The sequence below is a fragment of the Vicugna pacos genome, chromosome 21, assembly GCF_048564905.1.
Source record: "Vicugna pacos chromosome 21, VicPac4, whole genome shotgun sequence".
In the NCBI taxonomy this organism is placed as follows: Eukaryota; Metazoa; Chordata; class Mammalia; order Artiodactyla; family Camelidae; genus Vicugna; species Vicugna pacos.
The window spans coordinates 28,046,668-28,067,486 of NC_133007.1; the positions used below are offsets into that span (position 1 = coordinate 28,046,668).

General features: G+C 53.8%; 1 protein-coding gene and 1 long non-coding RNA gene across 6 annotated transcripts; one reads left to right on the forward strand and one right to left on the reverse strand.

The window, feature by feature from the left end:
- Positions 1–7,219: 7,219 nt before the first annotated feature.
- On the forward strand, positions 7,220–20,073 carry SEMA6C (semaphorin 6C). Of its 5 annotated transcripts, none has more exons than XM_072946599.1 (19): positions 7,220–7,476; positions 9,474–9,523; positions 11,175–11,346; positions 12,767–12,881; positions 13,181–13,244; positions 13,378–13,434; positions 13,771–13,872; positions 14,088–14,178; positions 14,388–14,507; positions 14,693–14,781; positions 15,092–15,309; positions 15,592–15,723; positions 15,994–16,146; positions 16,389–16,562; positions 16,860–17,006; positions 17,242–17,319; positions 17,447–17,502; positions 17,661–17,705; positions 18,572–20,073. In XM_072946599.1, exons 3-19 carry the CDS (start codon positions 11,229–11,231, stop codon positions 19,615–19,617), a joined length of 2,805 nt encoding a protein of 934 aa, XP_072802700.1. In that variant the 5' UTR covers positions 7,220–7,476; positions 9,474–9,523; positions 11,175–11,228; the 3' UTR covers positions 19,618–20,073. The 5 variants fall into 5 exon arrangements, with proteins under 5 accessions (XP_072802700.1, XP_072802702.1, XP_072802704.1 ...); XM_072946601.1 differs by having other exon boundaries at positions 11,175–11,187; XM_072946603.1 differs by lacking the exon at positions 7,220–7,476 and adding an exon at positions 7,501–7,612 and having other exon boundaries at positions 11,175–11,187.
- On the reverse strand, positions 12,526–14,451 carry LOC140688114 (uncharacterized). Its single transcript, XR_012062866.1, has 4 exons — positions 14,376–14,451; positions 13,750–13,865; positions 13,169–13,252; positions 12,526–12,924 (listed from the first exon to the last, which is right to left on the reverse strand). It is a non-coding gene; the product is annotated as an uncharacterized lncRNA (long non-coding RNA).
- Positions 20,074–20,819: the final 746 nt, after the last annotated feature.

Genomic DNA, 20,819 nt, shown 5'->3' on the forward strand with positions numbered 1-20,819 from the left:
CCCGAGAGTCTCCTAGAAATAAGACAGGGGTCCAAAGGAATACCACTCTGTAGGAAATAGGCTTGATCCTTTGAGGTGAGAAGGAGAGTTGCATATCCCTTGCTCCCAAATCATTTGTCTGCTTCTTTCTTTCCTTGTTGTCCAATTACTTGAGACTTTGTTTCTCCTTGTATTTCTGTGGTAATGGGGAAAATGTTAAGTACAAATTGCCGGGGTGGGGATCAGTGGGGCAAGTTCTGAAGTTTGAACTGAACTTAGACTGGGGATACCAGAGGCAGGTTAGAGATGAGCAGGTCTGAGTGTGTCCCTGGAGTCTCCAGGGAAGGGTGATGCATGGGGCATTACTGCAAGAATGTGTTTCCAGTGCCTGTCCAGCTGAGGGTGTCTACACCCTTAATACTGGGGAGAAGATGGTGCTGGGGTCAGGGCAGCCAAACCAGATATGACCAGCAGGTGTCAGCACATCACTGAACCATTAAACAAGCTTACTGTGCTTTGTAGCTGCTAACAGGATGCAAAAATGAAGGTAAGTCACAGTTCCTGCATGAGGCAAAATTATTTACCATCAACAATCTTGTAAGCCTGGTCAGGGAGAGAAATGGAAGCACACATAACTGTAATACAAGCCAAATGATGGCTTTAGCTTTAATAGAAGTTAAAGGAATTATGAGAGTAAAAAGCAATTTAGATTCTTTCTGATAGGAGGGCTGAAGAAGTAGACTTAGAAGGATGGATTTAACTACTTAATAGGCAGAATGTGGAAGAAATGCTTCTCACATAATGGGGATAAGCATGAGCCACCCAGCAAATAAAGATAATACAGGGCACATTCAGGAAGTGGTGATTTATTCTGTATGTCTGGAGCATAGGTTGTTTGAAAAAGAAGTGAAGGGGGGAAAAGACCAGATCATGGAAGGCTTTAAAGGAGTTGTTCAAGGCCTCAGGCTTTTGCTGTAGAGAGAAGGGAGACATTAAAGATTTTTGATTAGGGGAGTGAAATCATTAGCACAGTGGGAATGGGTTAGAGGCTCCAGTAAATTTTGAGCTGAGCGAAGGGCATGCTTAGAAGGAAGTGATCAGTGGTATAGCTTGCTTAAGCACAGGATGAGAACCAATGAAAGACCTTGGGATCAGGTGATTTTATAAGAAGTTCTAGCAGGCGGGGGGGAATTGAAAAGTTATCTGGCTGTGAGAAGTTGAAGAGTAAGTTGAAGTTAAGAAGTTGAGGCAGCCAGCATACCATTGACCCCACTGGCTCTCCAGTGGCTCTCCTTGGAGACAGTGGTTGGGTCTTTGTTCGTTTCTTTCTCCCACCTCTCTCAGCCCAGGGTCCAGATCTGAGGGTCCTTGATATAGGTTGGATTGGGAAATGTGAACAACTCCTTTAAGGAGTGTGGTGGTAAAGGGATGAAGAGAAATGGAAAGATAGGTTAAGGGGATGGGGAGCTGGACTGAGAGAGGAACTATTTTTAGTTTGGAGTTTGAGGACATTTGTAGGCTGAGACAAAGGAGCCGGTGGAGAGGGAGGCTTAGAAAATGTAAAGGAGAGGAGGTAATGTTTATGGAGCAAGGTGGGGGGGCAGATGGAAAAGAATGAACTGTGAGTTCAGGGGAGGGAAGTGAGAGGAGAGAGCAGGCGGTGCTGTTTGTTGGGTGCACTCCGCTAGATCGTATATAAATATCTCATTTCATTCCCTGATACCTTTATGAATTACATGCCACTGCATCCTTTTTGCTGATGAAAAACACTAAGGCTTAAAGAGATTAGATAACCTGACCCCAAATTAGAGAGCTAAGTAATGACAGACTGAGAACCTTGTGATTCCCAAGCCTCTGCTTTTTTCTGATAATGAACGTGGCAGTATTCTACTCCTGTATGCTCTGTCGCTTTACTGCTTTAATGCTCCCGGGGACAGTAGTAGGTGGCACTGCCAAAATCACAGGAAAAGTACAAGTCCTTTTTAAAAGAAATGCATAATCTAATTGGAAGAGAAGAAGAGTGAAAATACAAGTAGATGTAAATACACTGATACCTTCCGAATCCAGAATTCTGCCCCCAGCTCCTTGCCTGTTTACCTCTCCAGCTTCACCCTGTGCTCTGCTCTAGCCGTCCTGTAATTCTCTCAGCTCCTCCAGTACTCCGCATGGTTGGCTTCTCTCTCTCCCTCTCGTTCTACCTCTTCCTGTGCTCTAGACTTTCCTGCTTCTCATCTCTCTTCCCGTGCATACCTCTTCCCTGCCCTGTTAATTCCTACCCATCCTTCAGGCCTCAGCTGGAAAGTCGTATGAAGCCGTCATGACTGGGAAGCCATCATGACTCCCTAAACTACCTTAGATCCTCTGTTAGGTAGTCCTGAGAAGCTGCAAACCTCCCCTATTATGACAGTCACTCTTCATTGTAATTTGTGGCTTTATTAACTGCCTCTATATGACTGTAAACGCCATGAGGGCAGGGATTATACTTTAGTGCCTGGCATGACTGTGCTCAATAAATATTTGCTGGAAAAAAAAATTCAAAACACATCCAAGCACTAGCAGAGAAGGGGAAATGGTAGCAACGTAACAGTTACATGTTATATTATTGGCTTCACTCATGTGGAAGTCTTTCTTTTATTTTCTCTTAATCTATACCCATTTCTAGTAATCTTCTCTGAACCCACAGCATATAATCAGTAGCAAATTAAAAGAGGAAAGAGGAGCTTTCAGAAGCAAGAACACCAGTGAGAATTAACACAGATAGCAAGAGAAGGCTAGGAAAACGGAAAAGCAGACAGTTGGAAATTGCAGCGTTGCTGGCCCTGTAGAGGATGAGCAAACGGTATCAACTACACATACTCTAGACCTTGGGGTCCTCACTGTTTTCCTGGACAGAAGTTCACAGTGCTTCCTCTGAGTAAGCACAAATCTGGATAATGATGATATCTTAAATGTGTGAGGCACTGTGAGATTTACAAAACATTTCACTTATGTTATCTTACTTCATCCTGTGAGGCAGGCAGGCAGGTAGTGTCCACACGGAGATGACAGACTCAGCCTTAGAGATAAAGTGGTTTATCTTTGAAGGTCAGTCTATGTCTTAATGACTCCTAGTTGTGGTCTTTCCACTATATAATCCACAGGAAATTGATATCTTTCTGAATAATCCCTATTTGAAACAGTTAAAATGAAAATGTTTTGCATTTAATTGGGTAAATTCAAAGTATCTGGAAAAATACTCAGAATGGAACGTTCCTATGTTTCTGCTCAGCTGAGGTTTTCCCGTAGTTGGGATCAGGACTCTCATACCAGTTCAGGAAGAGAGAGTTGAGTGTGATTTGAAGCAGTCAAGCAACACTTCGGCCTGACATAGCTGAGGTAGTGCACACTTATTTCTTCCACTACTTACTATATTCCAGGCATTATGACTAAGTACTAGAGATACAAAGATAAAAGACAAGCTTCCTGTCTTTAGAGTAAGTGGTAAATACCTATGAAAAATCCAAATGAAAGTATCCAATAAGCAATTGTAAAAGTGAGTTTAAAGCTCAGGAGAAAGACCAAGATTATAGATTTTTATGGTGAGCAGCACATAAATAGTTATTGTAAATCTTGGTGTGGACTATCTTGACCAGTGAGGGTGTCTAGAGCAAGAAGAGCTAGCTCAGGATATGACCCTAGGGAACACCGACATTTAAGGAGAGATCAGAGAAGGCTGAGAAAGAGTGGCCACATTAAGAGAAGTGAAGCCATTTATTCACTTAAAAAAAATAAATCTATTAAGTCCCTAGCCTTTGTCAAGAGAAAGAAGGACCCAGGAGCCAAAAGAGGAGAGCATTTCAAGAAAGGAAGGGTCAGCAGGGCCAAATGCAAAGGATAAAAGAGGGCAAAAGGATAAAGACTGGAGAGCCGTTCATTGGATGTGACAAGGAGGCCATTAGTGGCCTTGCTGAGAACAATCTCAGTGGAGTGATGGGGGCCAGAACTAAAATGACTGAGAAGGTGGGGAATGGGTACAAGTATGGGTGGCTCTAGAAATTTAGCTGTGAAGGGAAGAGAGAAAGTGAGTGGTGGCTAAATACAGGCAAAGATCAAGGGAAATTTTAGAATTTTTTTTCTTTCAATCATGGGAGATTGTTGAGCATGTGTATATGCAGAGGGGGAAATGTCAGTAGAAAAGGAGCAGTTAGAAATGACAGAAGGTGGGGAGGGCATAGCTCAGCGGTAGAGCATGTGCTTAGCATGCACAAGGTCCCAGGTTCAATCCCCAGTACCTCCATTAAAAAATAAATAAATCTAATTACCTCCCCCACAAGAAAAAAAGGTTTTAAATGAAAAAAATTAAGGAAGGAGAAAATATGTGAAGACATATGGCATAAAACCCCTGAGTAGGAGACACAGAGTCGGATTTATTCAACCAATGTGTTAACAGTTAATAGCTGCAATGTGATAAATGCAAAGGATACAGTGGTGAGCAAGACAGACATAGGCCTGAGTGCATGGAGCTACAGTAAAGCAGAAAGGCGTGCCTTCGACAAGCATACGCCAAGCATCCTCATGTGCTGGGATGAGAGAGATGTGAGAATGCAGCTAAGTGCAAATCTAGAGGGCAAAAGGTTGGTGGAATTCCCACCTTTTAACCTCTGTTTTCTCTGAAGGTGGATGGGGGTTCTGCTAAGATGAGCAAGGATACTGTGAGGAAAGGATCTTAAGAAGCAGGCATTTGGCATAGTTACTTGTAGGGATTGGGAGACGGTCATTTTCCAAGCTTGGAGATCCTGAATTTATTAAAGGCTCCAATCTGTGCAACTGTGATTTTTTTCCTCAGAAGATCCTGGGGAATAGGAAGAGAATCATTTGGTTTGTCCTTTGGACTATCCCTCAGAGTCACCCATTTCTTTCCATACCCAATGCCAGCATCCTTGTCTGACTGGCTTTCTCCCCTCATCCTTAAACCTTCCTGTTTTCTCGCTAGAAGATCTCCTTGTCTTCTTGCTGAAATACAGCATTTGACAATAACACCTTTATCTGAGAATTTAGGATTGTGAACAGCCACACCAACACCAAGTTAACAGAATACATTTCTGACTCAAAAAACACAAAAAAACAAAACTTGAAACGATGTCCTGTTCGTATTCCTAGCAAATTATTTTAACCTACTCACTCGGTATCCCAGGCCTTCCATAATTTGCCTCCTTCTTCCCCTGCCCTCTGCTTCTAACTAGTATCTTTTTTACATATCACACGGGCCCTTTTTTATCCATGTTTCAGGTTCCATGCTCACCAAGTAAAAGCTTTTGCTGAAGCTGAAGCTGTGTTCCTCTTTGGAACACTTTCTCCTTTCTTTTGCACCAGGCCAGCTCCCACCAGAGTTCTCCCAGCCTCCGTGATAAAATATATCCACATCTTTCCCTGCTGTCACCATGAAGGACATTTATTGTTCTTTCTTTCATTTAGGAATTATGTTCAATGTAGCTTGGAGGGTTTTTTTTTTTTTTGAGACTTGGTATTGCTTTTTAAGCATTTAGTAGGTGTAAGTCTTGTTCTAATTCAAACAGATGGTCATTTTCTTAAACACTGGGACTGCATCCCACAGCGGACTGTACTTGAAGTAAGTGCTTAATATTTATTGGACTGAATTTAGATTTTAGTCGGGCCCTAAAACTTTAAATGAGTTACACCTTCATCCCCAATTCACTAATCTGTTCAATGAGCACATGTGTTAGGAGCTGGGGAGATTTCAACCTCTAAATGCCTGTATATTTTAAGGTGTCTTTCTCCTGAAACCTCTTTCCAACCTTTCAAAACAGTCCTCACTGGCCACTGAATTATCTTGGACCCAAGACTCCCAGCAATTAACCTTGTGTAAGTATTGCTCCATCGTTTCTGATTCTGTTTATCTCACTAATTCACCTTCCATCTCTGTCTCTGTGTTTGCATGTCTGTATCTCTTGCTTACTTACTGTGGGGCTTAGTCCAGCCAATGATGCTACCTACTCTGATCTCAGTCCAGGAAGAACTGTCCAAAAGTAGCAAACCTCTGCCCCTCCTTGCCTTCAGTCCAGAGACCAAGATGTGTGTGTCTGTAGGGGGGGTGCCCACTCAGATAAAACTATCCAAGAATGCCAATGTTTCCCATGCCACCCACTATCCTGGGAATTCTGAGAGCGCCTTTTGTCCTAGCCCCCACGCAGGGAAGAATCTTAGCAGGCAATACCAAGGTGGGAGCCAAGCAGTGCTGTCTGAAGTAGCCTCATTCTTCCTCCTCACTGACATTCCTGGAATCAAAGGGTCGTTATGGAGGTGAGGATGGAAAAGGAGCAGTTTTGCTATTTGAAGGGATGTCCAGGGCCCTCTGAGGAAAGATGGGACACGACTTTGTGTCAATGGGGTTGGAGCAGCTGGTTACTTTCCCTCTTTCAGGTTTCCGTGTTGCTCCTCTTTTTGTGTGACTCTCTGAGTCACTTTGTCCTGATCTCCACATCTCTCTTTTGGCCTCAGCCCCACTCACCTGTCCTCTTCTGTCAGCCAACAGCCTGACTGCTGGCCACCCTGGCTTCCTGGCTCCTTAGTTCCTGGCCTAGTGGTCTAAGCCCATCTTGCTTTGACAGTAGGGGTGGGAGGGGAGGAGATGTTGGGGATCAGGAAAACTTCCTGGTGACATCTTCCTTTCCTTTCCTAGGCCTCAAGCCTAGGAGCGGGCTAGGCCTCCCTTATCCAGGTCAGAATGAACCAGAGGAGGCACATGGGAAGAAATAAAGGGGTTGAGGTAAAAAGAGTAGAGAGGAGGAACAGAGGGTTGGAGGCAGAATAGGGGAGAGGTGTACCCAGGGAGCAGGGTAGCCAAAGCCACTGGGGAGGAGAAAGGAGGTCGTGCCGGCTCTGACAGCCCAGCCCAGCGTAGGTCCCGGGTTTCCTGTCTATCTCTCCTCACAGCTGCTCTTCCTTCCTCTCTTGTTGTGAGATTTCTCCCCAGGGCCTCCCCACATTAAAGCGCGTGACCCCTCCTCTGTCCGGGTCTCAGCGACTGTCCACGGATCTCTCGCCTGGCTTTGGTCTCTTCAGCTCAGCCTCCCGGCCAGGCCCTCTCAGTGGGCGGTGCCCCCGGCGCCCCCCGCCAACCTCCCAGGAGTACTATTGGTGGAGAGCTGTCGAGAAGGCGGTGTTTAGCTGGCCTCCGAGAACCGGATTAGTTGTGGGGACCCCGAGGCGGGCCGGAGGCGGGTCCGTCTGGGAGGCGGGCGGGGCGGCTGGGGCCCGGCCCAGAGCTCCGGGCGGTCGCATTGTTTTCCTCCGCGGAGCCGCGGCGGGAGTGGGGTTTGCGACTGGGACCCAGGGCTCGCTCGACCCGACAGCGCCCGGGAGCCCAGATCCAAGCTCCATCCAATTCAGACGCTCCCCACACATCACCAGAGCCCTAGCCACCGATTGCGAACTCGGAGCGGTGCGCGGCCGCTGCCGGCCCGCTGCGCTCTCTATCCCGCTGACCCGGATCTCCGAGCAAGTACCCCGGAGCAGGGCTGGGGCTGCAGGGAGGCGGGGAGGATCGGGGAGCCGAAGGCTGGGAGCAAGCTTCCGAAGTGCCAGAGGGATCTGCGAGGGTGCCAGCGCGCTGTGTGCCTGGATGACGGAGAGGGTCAGCGGAGTTGGGGTGCGCGGGTGGAAGAACGGACCGTGCCCCGTCACGGCGCTGTTGGGCTCAGGGTCTGGGCGCCTCTTCCGAGTGGCTTCTCCGAGTCCCATCCCTTGGACTGGGGAACGCGAAACGGGATTATTTGAGGCGCGCACCGTACAGAGGGTGGAAAACCTGGTCCCTTGCCTCCCCAGTAGGGAGATTAAGGCTTCGAGACCTGCGGAGAACCGGACCCTCTCGTTGCCTCTGCAGGGATGGGAAGGGGGACGCGTCGTTCCGGACTTTGGTGTCACGGATGCACCTCTGTCCTTGTGCAAGCGGGAGTCTGTGCACCTCCCAGGGGGTTGGCTTGGGCACAGAGTCGGGAGTGGGGCCCCTGAGAAACATCAGTCTTAGTGCCCATCTCCTCCTTTTCACTCCACTCGCCCTGGGGCTTTGTTAGACCGAGGTCTCTCAAGGAGGAGAGCCGAGCTGGCGACTGCATCTCGAGCCCACGGACCCCGCTCAGCGCTGGCCCCAGGCCCGCCTTCGTCGGTTCCAAGATTCTGGCCCTGTTTCCCTGGCCTCGGAGACCCGCCTCCGCTCCCCAGCCCCCGCTCCCATCCCCATTCGGTCTGCGCCTGCAGGCCCCTCCAGCCCCTCCTCCCGCTAACGTGGCTCTGGGACCCGGTCCCGGCCCAGACTCTGCTACCCGCCCCTCTCGGAGCCCCAGATCCAGTGAGGGGGAGAGACGTCGATCCCCTGGCCTCGGGCCCACCCCTTGCAAGGCTCTAGACACCTGGATTATCCTCGTTGGGGGCTGGGTGGGAGGGAGAGTAGGTACCGAGCCTAGGGCTGAGAGCTAAGGGTGAGGGGAACTGTCTTGGAGAAGGGAACGCGCCTGTTACTCGGGGCTCCTTGGCGCGCCCCCCGCTCCTCCAGAGGAAGGTGGACTGGGGCGGGTGATCAGCCCGAGAGCTTCCTGCTATTGTCCCCAGCCCGATCTCCCCTTCTCCATCCCTTCCCCAGCCCCCGCTAGCATCTGGCTATGACCCCGGCCACTCCCCAGAGGTGGCTGCTGAGCCAGGAGGAGAGAGAAGGGCTGTTTCCTCTTCCCAGCAAGGGGAGAAGCCAGGAGGGGGAGAAGGAATCGCCAGGCCTCTCTTATTTGCTCCAAGTGGGGAGGGAGGGGGTGTGAAGCAGTTGGGATTGGTCCTGGCAGGGTAAGCCTTTGCCCAGGCCAGGGATTGGATGGGGGCCCGCTCAAATGCTGCTCCCCCAAATCAGCTATAGGAAGCCCTCTTAAAGATATATCATAGTTAAGTCTAGGGGGCCAGTGTAATGGCCAACCAAGTGTTTTTAGAGGCTGGACTAATCCAATCTAAGGTTGGGGGTAGGGTGGAGAGATTGGGTGGGAAGGAGGTAGGGCCTGCTCTCTGGAAAGAAGGAAGGGACTGGGGGTGCTAGCTATCAGAGAGCATTTTGCCTAGAAATGAAGAGCATGCAAATGAGATGCAAATTACCCTCTATTGTCCCCAGCCAGGGCGCTTTTGCTAAGAAGGCTGCTGGATTCTGAAGGTTTTAATGTGGGAGTGGTCGCCATGCCCCACAAACTCTCCCAGTCACCCCTTTTCCCAAGACTAGTCCTGCAGTTGCAGGAGTTTCTGTTCAGGGGCCAGCCCCAGCCCCTGCCCTCACGTCTCTGGGCATGAAGCAGCCAGCACCTCTGCAGTCAAGCTCAATGTCTATGGGTCCCCCACTTCCAGGGCAGCATCTCCCCTACCCTAGCCTCATTAGACTTCTCCTGAATGTTCACGTTTACTTTTAAGGGATGTGGAAAGGAGGTGTAATTCAGTCTCTTCCCTCCTGTCCCTTCTTCCATCAGGTCAGAGGTCTCCTATCCCCCACAAACCCTCACAGGAGTCACCACCCCAGGTAAGAAAAGGGCAACACCTCCTGAGGGCAGGGGATGGAGGCAGGCCTGGGAGCAGGAAGAGGGTCCAGCCATTCTCCTCACTTGCCTGAGGCTGAAGTTGTTTCCTAGGTGAAGATATCAGTTGCCCAGGGCAACTTGGTGGGGGCAGAAGAGGGAGGATAGGAGACAAGCTGTGTCCTTTTCTCTTCCCCTGGGAGCACCAACATCCGGAAACATGGGAGCCTGCCCCTGGGGAGGGGGTCATCATTAGGTGCTCCTACCCCTTCCCCTCCTCCAGCTCTCTTGGGATCCCATCTGACGTCAGCCTCCCCACCAGTGACGCTGGATTGGGGATGGGGTACACTTGGGTCCTGGCTCCAAGAGCGGAATTATTGGGGAGAAGGAATGGGCTGGGACTGGAAGCCCAGAGTCTCTTTAGGGGACATGGCAGGACAGGCAACTAAGGATTGGTGAAGGATAGCTGGGTTCACAGAAAGGAAGGAGTCTCACCCTTCCTGATCTGATTTCCCCAGTGTACTCAGCCCCTCACTTAAACTGCAAGGGAAGGCAGGAAGCTGGTGTACCCCTCCCACTGTGGGTCCCAGCCAGGGTCAGCTTGGCTGGAGGAGGCTGATAGAGGCTGGTGAGTGGGAAGGAGGGCTGTCTCACTGTCCCTTCCACCATATCCATCTTTTCCTGGACTTTGGGCTACAATAGCCTGCCTGTCATTGAATTATTTATATTTTCATTCCAAGACAGTCCAAAGAGGGAAGGAAGGGAAAAGGGGGCATGTTCAGCCCTATCTCTGCACCAGTATAGCTCCTTCCTTGCCTGGCCCCTCAGAGAGGGGTGGGTTTGCTCTTCCCCCATCAAGTACATGCATTAGTTCTTCAGAATTAGGGAGGGAACAGGGGGCTAGAGAGGCTGGGAGGGGGCACAGTGGTCAGGCAGACAGCTGCAGCCAGAGCTAAATTTAGCCTCTGATCTGGCTTTGATGCAGATTCATTTTTGGCTAAGACAGCCCCCCTCCCCCACCCCCCTCCCTACCCAGCTTCTCCCTAGCAATGGGGAGAGCCCCTGAAGCATGAGCTTAGACCAGGACAGCCAACCCTAGGCTGCCTCCTCGACTCTGTTCTTCAACCCTAGACAGGATGATGGCTGCCTTACAGCTGCCTCTGCCAGGGCACAGCGACAAAATTGCTCCCAGGGTGCCATGGGGGTCTGTGAGGGAGGGGGAGGCAGACATGGTGCACTCTTCCTCCCTCCAGTGCCAAGGAGTCACTATTTATAATTTTAAGGCTTCAGTGTCTAATTATAGCTAAGAAGAGGTTAGCAAGAGGGGGGCCAGGAGGTGTCACCTACCGAATGTCCCCAGCCCAGTCAGGAGACAAGAGGAAAGGCTGAGTGAGAAGGCTGGGAGGGGGAGCGGCTGTGTCCTGTCCTTACCTGGGGTCATGCTGGCAGGCCTTGCACCAGCCAGTTTGGGCCAGTTGGAGAGGGAAGGGCCTTAAGTGACAGTGACAGCTGGTTGGGACTGAGACAGTGCCAGAGAGAGGGTTCTTACCCCCCACTCCACAGGGTCTTCTGGGGATAGACCAGGGGAGGAGTCTGCTTGCTTCAAGGGTGGGAGGAAACTGGCCCCTTACCCGACCCTCCTGTCTTGCCTTTCAGGGCCAGCATATGGGTAAGGGGGCACCCCCTGGGGCCTGAGCCGCCCCGCACAGGATGCCCCGTGCCCCTCACTTCATGCCTTTGCTGCTACTGCTGCTGCTGCTCTCACTGCCCCACACCCAGGCTGCCTTTCCCCAGGACCCCCTCCCTCTGCTGACCTCTGACCTGCAAGGTGAGTGCCCCGGTACCACGCCCCCTCTGTGTGAGCTTGGCACTCAGTCCTAACAATTAGATACTGGGACCCCTTGTGTGGAAGGCAAGGTGCAGGAAGGCTCTCAGTCTCAAGGAAGCTAAGAGCCTGACCAGAAAAGGGGAGTAGACAGGTGGAATGAGCTGGCACTTCAGATCAGTCACTTCTCATCCGTGGTCCTACTTTCTTCACTCCGAGGCAGCACTGTTTGGTGGTAAAGAACACGGACTCTCAGCCAGACCAAACTTTGGCAGGTTGGAATCCCTGCTAAGCTGCTCACTAGTTGTATGAACTTGTCAAGCTATTTAACCTTTCTTTACTTCAGTCTCCTCATCTGCAAAATGAAGATAATAATAGTATTCTACCTTATAGAATTATTTAGGGATTAAATGAGGTAATATAGGTAAGGTGCTGAGAACACTGTCTGGCACAAAGTAAATGCTTTATATGTGTTTGCTATTATTATTAGCTCCAAAATGAAGACTTGGAACTAATGCCGTGGTTCCTAACACCTGCTACCTCCCTTTCCACCATTTTACCAGTACTGTTAAGCCTGGGTCCCACTGTGAGGGAAACCATAAGCCAAGTTTTTCTGAGATAGACCTTTATCTATTTGCAGGTTCCTGTTATATATGTAGGATTTAGAGTAAATTTAAAGATGAAGGAACTGCAGTTTGGTTACTGGGAGTAACTGTTGGGGGATGGATAAGATTAGCAAACACTTAGCATGTGCCAGACGCAGTTCTAAGCACCACGCTAGTGTTAAATCACCTCTCCCTGAACTCTGGGCTCCCTCTGAATGCTGATGACGGCAGGTTCCGTGATTAGGCCAGGTGGGTGCTGGCATTGGTCAGAGGAGGCAGAAACCTTGGAGGGCTGAGGTGGCCTGTGAGGGGCCTTGAGGGGAGGGTGCAAACAGAGGGCTGGGAGAAATGCGGGTGAGTAAGTGCTCCAGATGGGACAGTGTACAATGTGGGAGTGAAAGGGAATCCCTAGCCCTAAGACAGTTCCATGAAGGGTCTGGGCTGGGCTCTGGAGTCAGACAGACCTGGATTCGAATTTGGGTGCCTGCCACTTCCAACTTAAATGAGCTATGTAAATTTCTTAATGGCTTTAAGCTTCAGGTCCCTTATCTATAAAATGTTAGCCCCTACCTCACAGGGTTGTTGTAAGAAATGAAACAATGCATCTAACGTGCTAACACAGTGCTTGGCAGAGGTTAACTACTCACAGTTAGCCAGTATTTTTTTTAATAACCTTATTAATAGCTTTATTAATACTTCACAACTCATCTCACATATCCACTATGTCCATGGCTGGGTTTCCTCTGGTTGGAGAGAGTGTTGAGGGATTCTGTGGTATCCTGGGTGGCCCTTGGCACCCACTTCTCTGTGCCTTCTAGGTATTTCCCCATTATCCTGGTTCCGGGGCCTGGAGGATGATGCTGTGGTTGCAGAACTTGGGCTGGACTTTCAAAGATTCTTGACCTTGAACCGGACCTTGCTAGTGGCTGCCCGGTAAACTGGCCGTGGCACCGTTGTGGGGTCGACATGCATGCTCCTGGGCAGACATGGGACTTGCATGGCCGCTGCAGCATCTTGCAGGGGACACATGCAGGTGTACAAGCCATGGGACATGGACATACTTGGACCCAGAGCACAATTGCCAAGGCATGGAGTAAGGGGGAGGAGACAGGGCAGGTCTGCACTGTTTGTCCCTGAGCAGCTGAACATGGGCAAGGCCGGGAGGGGGGTGCTCAGGAGCTCAGGTCAGGTGTGGTGGCTTGGCTCTTATCCCTCCTTACCTGTCCCTTCAGGGATCATGTTTTCTCCTTTGATCTTCAATTCCAAGAAGAAGAGGAGGGGCTAGTGCCCAACAAGGTGAGGGGCTGTGTGGGAGGAGGTGAGGCATGGAGATGAGGCTGGGAAAGGTCTAACGGGGGTCAAGTGGAGCCATAATGTGAGGTGGGTCCAGGTGGCCCCATGATTTTCCCTCTTCTGCTTCTCCCTCCAGTATCTAACATGGAGGAGCCAAGACATGGAGAACTGTGCCGTGCGGGGGAAGCTGACGGTGAGGAGTGGAATGCGAGTCTCTGCTTCCAGGCTCTCTCCAAGCAGCCTTCCACCCTGCCCAGTCCCCTGGCCCCCACTTCTCTCATCTCAGGTCACAGAGGAAAATGTACAGGAAAGGGAATTCATGATTTTTAGCTTCCTTTACACACCTCACAAAGAAGTGAGGCTCCAAGAGGCCAGAGAACTTGCCCAAGGCCACAGGACTAGTGAACAGCTTAGCTGGGACTTTACCCCACATTGCTCTGACGGCTCAAGGGGAATAGCCTTACTTCCCGTGACCCCCGCCCCACTCCCCAGGAGCCCTGTCACTGACCTAGAACTTTGGGTTCTCTAGGACGAGTGCTACAACTACATTCGTGTCCTTGTTCCCTGGGACTCCCAGACACTCCTTGCCTGTGGAACGAACTCCTTCAGCCCTATGTGCCGCAGCTATGGGGTACAAAGGCGAGGGTGGGGTATCAGGACCGGAGGGAGGAGAACCCAAGCTGGGTGATCAGTTTGGTGGGGATGGACCAGCAGGGCTGGGGGAACGAGGGGTGCCCAAAGTGCAGGAGTCCAGAAGGGGTGGGGGAAGGAGGTAAGGGGACATGAAGGAGTGGGCTACGGAGCCACACTCCCAAAGCCCCAAGAACCTGCTCCCTCTGCCTTCAGATAACTTCACTGCAGCAGGAGGGTGAGGAGCTGAGTGGGCAGGCTCGATGCCCCTTTGATGCCACCCAGTCCAATGTGGCCGTCTTTGCAGGTGTGCACCTGGGCGTGTGAGAAGCAGGCATGTGGCTGGAGGGAACTCCCACCTTAGCCCCTCTCCCAGTTGGGTCTTTCCCATGCTCCTGAGTGGAGGGTTGAGGTAGGGGCCAGGGTCAGGCGGAGGTAGGGGTGTGGGAAACCCAAGAAGAGCCAAGATACAGATCCCTGAGGCCTCCCCTGACCCCATCCTACCCATCCCTCCAGAGGGCAGCCTGTACTCAGCCACAGCTGCGGATTTCCAGGCCAGTGATGCTGTGGTTTACAGAAGCCTTGGGCCTCAGCCCCCACTCCGCTCCGCCAAGTACGACTCCAAGTGGCTCCGAGGTCAGGGCGGGCCTAGGGGAGGGAGGCTGCTCTTGGGGAGGAGGTGCAGGGGGAGAACTGTGGCAGGGAGCAGGCAGAAGGTGGAAGGGTGTGCATGTGTGCAAGGGGGAGAGGCTGTGTGGGGCCAGGAGTTTCTGAGCAGGTAATACATACTCTTCTATACACTTCCTGTCACTCCCCCTCAGAGCCACACTTTGTCCATGCTTTGGAGCATGGAGAACATGTCTACTTCTTCTTCCGAGAGGTGTCTGTGGAGGACGCCCGCTTAGGGAGGGTAAGGAGCTGGGCATCAGGGGTGGGCAGCTAGAGGGCTCTGCTGGACTCTGAGGAGCCAGTCAGTCAGGGGACAGCTCCTGACCCTTATCTCCTGATTCTGAGCCCCAATCTGGAGTAGCCCCAGGCCTCTGCCCCCACATCCTGCTGTGCCCCTCATCTTTGACCCAGATTGGCTGACCACACCATACCGTTCCTTTGCTGGCCTCTAACATTTGTCTCTTGGTGCTCTAACTCACCGCACTGCTCTCAGCTGGCTGGCCCTGGGTTCCTTCTCACCATCCTCCTCGTCCCTGACTCTCATCCCCCAGGTGCAGTTCTCCCGTGTGGCCCGTGTGTGTAAGCGTGACATGGGTGGCTCACCTCGGGCCTTGGACCGCCACTGGACATCCTTCCTGAAGCTGCGGCTCAACTGCTCTGTCCCTGGGGACTCTACCTTCTATTTTGACGTCTTACAGGCCTTGACTGGGCCTGTGAACTTGTATGGCCGCTCTGCTGTCTTTGGGGTCTTTACCACCCAGACCAATAGGTTGGTACTAGACTAATGTGGCTCAATCTGTCCCCTGCCCCACCAGCATCCAAATTCCCCTCTTAAAGCCTGTTGATGACGGCAATGAGGAGAAGCTCCATTCAAAGTCAGTTTGCTGTTCAGCCTAGTTTGTTTTTTTCTCCCAGCATGGCCCCAGGGGCTGCCCCACCCTGTCAGGCTCCCCCCTAATGTGGTGTATGAAGGGGAGCTGCCATGTCTCACTTGGGAGGAGCTGTGCTGTCCCTTCCAACACCTACCTACTTCCTCTTCTGGCTCCTTCAGCATCCCTGGCTCTGCGGTCTGCGCCTTCTACCTGGATGACATTGAGCGTGGGTTTGAGGGCAAGTTCAAGGAGCAGAGGAGTCTGGATGGGGCCTGGACCCCTGTGTCTGAGGACAGAGTCCCCTCCCCCAGGTACCCTGGATGGGGGTGGCTTTTGTAGGGGCAGAAGCAAGCAGTGCCTGCTCCCCAGATGGGATTAGGAAGAGGGTCCAAGGCCTGGGGATGGGGCTGGTGGGACTAGAGACCTGCAGCAGGGAAGGGAAGCAGTACTGGGGATGTCCGCGTACAGGCAGAGCAAGGGTTACCAATCATGTCTGGGAGCAGTGGGCCGGCGGTGGTCACAAAGCCTAACTCAGCCCCAGCTCCCTGCTCTAAGGCTGCCTCTTCCTATGTGTCCACCAGGCCAGGATCCTGTGCAGGAGTAGGTGTAGCTGCCCTGTTCCCCTCTTCTCGAGACCTCCCTGATGATGTCCTGACCTTCATCAAGGCTCACCCACTCCTGGACCCTGCCGTGCCACCTGCCACCCATCAACCTCTGCTCACCCTCACCAGCAGGTATGGGGCTAAAAAACACTGACCACTGCCCTCCTCCACCCAGCCACTCTCTTTCTTTGACCCCACAAGGTAAATCATATTGGTAGGAGGAAGAACCCATGAAAGTGGAAGGGAGAGGGCTAAGAAGGAAACCCTGGGCTAGGGGAAGGGCCCAGAAGTGGGTACCCGGACACATGGGCTGTCCTTGAAACACTCAAGCTTCCATTGGTCAGGCTGTCCTGACCTGAGGCCTATCCCTCCAGGGCCCTACTGACCCAAGTAGCTGTGGATGGCATGGCTGGTCCTTACAGTAATACTACAGTTCTGTTCCTCGGCTCCAATGATGGGACAGTGCTGAAGGTGCTGCCCCCAGGAGGGCAATCTGGGGGCCAGGAGCCCATTCTGTTGGAAGAGATTGATGCCTACAGCCCCTCCAGGTGAGCCCTTTGTCCAGCAGGCCCCCTGCAGAGCAGGGATGGGATGGGATGGGCTGTGAGGTGGTACTTCGGGATATGGAGGTGGGGTGGGAACTCCAACACTGGAAGTTGTGGGGAAGAAAGAGCGGCATGGCAAGAAGCTGGACAGTGTGTTGGGGCAGGGTGGCCATTCACGAACCCCAACCCTGTGAGTTGTACTCAGTTGCTTGTACACTTCCCTACCTCTGTTTTTTAACTCACCCAGGGAGAAAGAAGCCTCATCTGCCACATATCTGATTCCTTCTGGCCTCACCCTAGGTGCAGTGGGAAGCGGGCAGCCCAAACTGCAAGGCGGGTCATAGGGCTGGAGCTGGACACTGAAGGTCACAGGCTCTTTGTGGCTTTCTCTGGCTGCATCATCTACCTCCCTCTTAGTCGGTGTGCCAGGCATGGAGCTTGTCGGAGGTGAGAGGGACCTGAGGTCAGGCCCTGAAGGTGGGCTCCCTGGGCCAGCAGGCACAAAGGAGCACAGGCATGGGGGTGACAGGGAGATGCAGGGGATGGCTGTGGGGGATGTCTCAAGCATTCTGCAGGGGGGCAGTAACCAGGGACTGGACTAGGGACTGGGTGAGAGTAGATGAGGCAGGGGAATGGAATGTGATTAGAGGGTCCCAGCCTCACATGACTCAGTTTTCTCTAGGAGCTGTCTGGCTTCTCAGGACCCATACTGTGGATGGGATAGCTCCAGAGGCTGTGTGGATATCAGGGGACCTGGTGGGTAAGTGAGGGGCCCCCAGATCTCCTGAGGAGAAAGTTCCCCGCTACTCATAGCAGAAGCTGAGGGCCAGGGTAGGGGATGGGGGCAAGATGTATAACCGCTCTGAGCCACCACCATGTCCTCTTAGGACTGATGTGGATCCAGCTGGGAACCAGGAATCCATGGAGCATAATGACTGCCAAGGTAAACAGAAGGGCCAGGGGCAGCTGCAGCCATTGTTGAGCACGGCTCTGATGTGGGCTTTTGTCTTTCTTTCCTCCTGTTACACAGTTATGCCCATCAGTTCTGCATGAAGCTTCCCCCTGTTCTCCATCTTCACCCTCTCTCTCCCTTCTTCATAGATGGAGCTACTGGGAGTCAGTCTGGCACAGGGGATTCTGCTTATGGTGAGTTCTACTGTCCCAGCTCCACCTTTCCTCGTTCAGCCCACACTCACCCAAGTCTGTGCCCCATGGCAGCAGCAGACCAGCACCCTGGACACTCTTAGAGAATCTCAGAAAAGGGTTGCATCCTCCAAACACCTAGCATGTAGCTCAGTGCTTGGCACATAATAAGGTGTTTAACAGACAGGTTTTGAACAAATAAATGAAATATCCTGCATGGGGAGCCCTTCCCCATTCCCAGAGGAAAGTGGGGGCTGCAGTTCTGGACTTTTGGGTTCCAAAGCGGGAGAGTGGGGGACCTGCTCAATGGGTGTCAGAGGTGGAGAGCAGAAACCTCACTAGCTCTGACCTGGTCTCTGTCACCAGTGCTTCTGGGTCCTGGCCCTTCCCCTGAGACCCCCAGCCCCCCAAGTGATGCCCACCCCCGGCCCCAGTCTTCCACCCTTGGAGCTCACACTCAGGGTAAGGGGGCTGACTGGGAGGGACAGGAGTGAAGTGTGGGGCTGCTGATTCTTGAAGAATTCTAAGCCTCTCACTGACCGTTGTTTGGTGCTCACTAATAATGCCTGTTTTGAAGCCTCCTCTCCCTAGAGCCCCTTCGGCACCGGCACAGTTGTCAGTTGCTCTTGGCATGGCTACAGGGGCCGGAGCTGGGAGGGGGACTCCCCAGGCCCAAGCTCTAGCTTGTGTGCGAGGGGTAGTTCGATGGGCTGTGTGTGTTGAGAGGTCAGGGGGGAGGTGATTCCTCAAGAGGGTCAAGGCTGCGTTGGATTGAAGCTGAGCAGCAGCAGGAGAGCGTGACACTTCGGAGCTCGCCATCCCGCCCCGGCCTACCTTCGCTGAGCCCCCTCCTCCCTCTCGGTCGGCAGGCGTGCGCCGGGATCTGCCCCCAGCCTCAGCCTCCCGCTCCGTCCCCATCCCACTTCTTCTGGCCTGTGTGGCTGCAGCCTTCGCCTTGGGCGCCTCGGTCTCTGGCCTCCTGGTCTCCTGCGCTTGTCGCCGCGCCCACCGACGTCGGAGCAAGGACATCGAGACCCCGGGGCTCCCGCGCCCGCTCTCCCTTCGCAGCTTAGCCCGGCTGCACGGGGCGGGCCCGGAGCCGCCGCCACCGTCCAAGGACGGAGACGGGGCGCAGACGCCCCAGCTCTACACCACCTTCCTGCCTCCTTCCGAGGCCGTGCCCTCGCCAGAGCTGGCCTGCCTTCCCACCCCGGAGTCCACGCCGGAGCTGCCGGTCAAGCACCTCCGCCACGCCGGGGGTCCCTGGGAGTGGAACCAGAATGGGAACAACGCCAAGGAGGACCGGCGCCGCGCCCGGGGCGGGAATGCTGCGGGCGGCCCGGCGCCGCGCGTGCTGGTGAGGCCGCCGCCGCCCGGCTGTCCCGGGCAGGCCGTGGAGGTCACCACCCTGGAGGAACTGCTGCGCTACCTGCACGGCCCGCAGCCGCCCAGGAAGGAGGCCGAGTCCCCGGCCGCGGCCCCTTTCACCTCGCGGGCGCTCCCGCCCGAGCCTGCCCCCACCCCCACCCCCTTTGCGGGCTCCAGCCTGCTTCCGCGTGACTGTGCCCCGCCTCGGAGGCTGGACGTGCCCCCGGAGGGCAAGTGCCCGGCCCCCGCCGCCCGGCCTGCGCTCTCCGCCCCGGCTCCGCGGCTCGGGGTCGGCGGCAGCCGGAGGTTGCCCTTCTCCACGCACCGCGCCCCCCCCGCGCTGCTCACCCGAGTCCCCTCCGGAGGCCCCTCCAGGTACTCCGGGGGGGCCGGGAGACACCTCTTGTACCTGGGCCGGCCGGAGGGCTGCCGAGGCCGCGCCCTGAAGAGGGTGGACGTCGAGAAGTGCCAGGTGCCCTCTAAGCCTGCCCTCGTCGGACCCTCTTCCCAGCAGGCCGTCCCTAACGGCAGCCATTTTAACTTTTAAAGGGAGCTGCTCCAAGGCCTCAAGTGGGACCCCTGAGGCCCACGCCCTCGAAGGCCTTGAGCGTGGGCATGTCTCCAAGGACAGGTCCCCTCCCTCTCTCCTTGCTCCACACCTCCAGCCTTCCTGGACTCAGAGTCTCCCGGGGTCTCTGCCCGCCTCGGACTTATTTATTGACTGCCGACTCTTTCCCCCTGTCCTCGAGAGAGGAGTGGGAGGTGAGAAGCTCGCCCCCTCAGTGAGCCAGCTTTTCGGGGGGAACTGGCACACTCCCACTCCCCCCACCTCAGCCAAGCTGCCTTAACTCGCCCCTCCGGGCTTCCTCCACAGACTGGGCCCCGGGCGGGCCGCACGGCGGACTGACGGGGCTGGGCCACGCGCGTTGTGTACAGAGTCCTCCCGGGACGTGCCTCCTCCTACCGTGTAGGAGCCTCCGCTTCCCAATACAGCTGTGTCCCCCAGCCGCTGCCTGACTTTTCTCGCGGAGGGGGCGGGGCAGGGTGGGAATCAGTAGGCTGCTCTGAGCACCTTTGCCCCAGAATCTCTGCCTTCGTCTTGGCCTTGAGCTCTCTCCCCAGTAATTGGGATGGCTGCGGTCCCACAGGGGTTAATCAGGAAAGGTTTCCTGAAGGAGGCAAGCGAAGAAATGGTGCTTGGAGATGAACCAGGGCCCAGGAGACCCAGGGTAGAATTTAGGTGGGGTTAGGGAGGGCACTGGGAGCATGTTTCCGGGTCGAGGTAAGACGGCCTTTTTCGTAACCTGCTCTATGGGGTAGGAGGAGGGTATTTTTGGAGAAATAAAATGAAGCTGCAGCGTAAGTGAATTAAGTTTCGCATCAGGAAATCTTGTTATAAAGAGAATTTAGCTGGAAGAGCCTGGGTCGCATGAGGGATCGGCTGCAAAAAAACCAGCAAAGGCATCACTCCTCCTGGAGGCAGAGGTTTGCCCCATTAGTTCCCTAAGGAGCAGTTCCTCTTCGCAGAGCGAGAGGGGTGTTGAGAAGCGTTATCTCATTGCACGCATGCGTAGCCTTCTCTGGGACCGCGCTCAAGCCCCGCGTGCCCCACGCGCGGAGTATCAGCCAGCGTGTGTCCTGGTGGTCCTCTGGCCCGGGCTGGCTGCAGACACCTGTCTGTTACTCCCGAGGGCCAATGAGAGTGGAGAACAGGACGGCCTGTCCCACCCACTACCTTGAGCTGAGGAC

Bases quoted from the DNA above. Each gene is read 5' to 3' on its own strand.
- SEMA6C (XM_072946599.1), top strand. From the start codon at position 11,229: ATGCCCCGTGCCCCTCACTTCATGCCTTTGCTGCTACTGCTGCTGCTG. The intron at 11,347-12,766 runs GTGAGTGCCCCG...TGTGCCTTCTAG, and splicing joins GCTGACCTCTGACCTGCAAG to GTATTTCCCCATTATCCTGG. The intron at 14,782-15,091 runs GTAAGGAGCTGG...CTCATCCCCCAG, and splicing joins AGGACGCCCGCTTAGGGAGG to GTGCAGTTCTCCCGTGTGGC.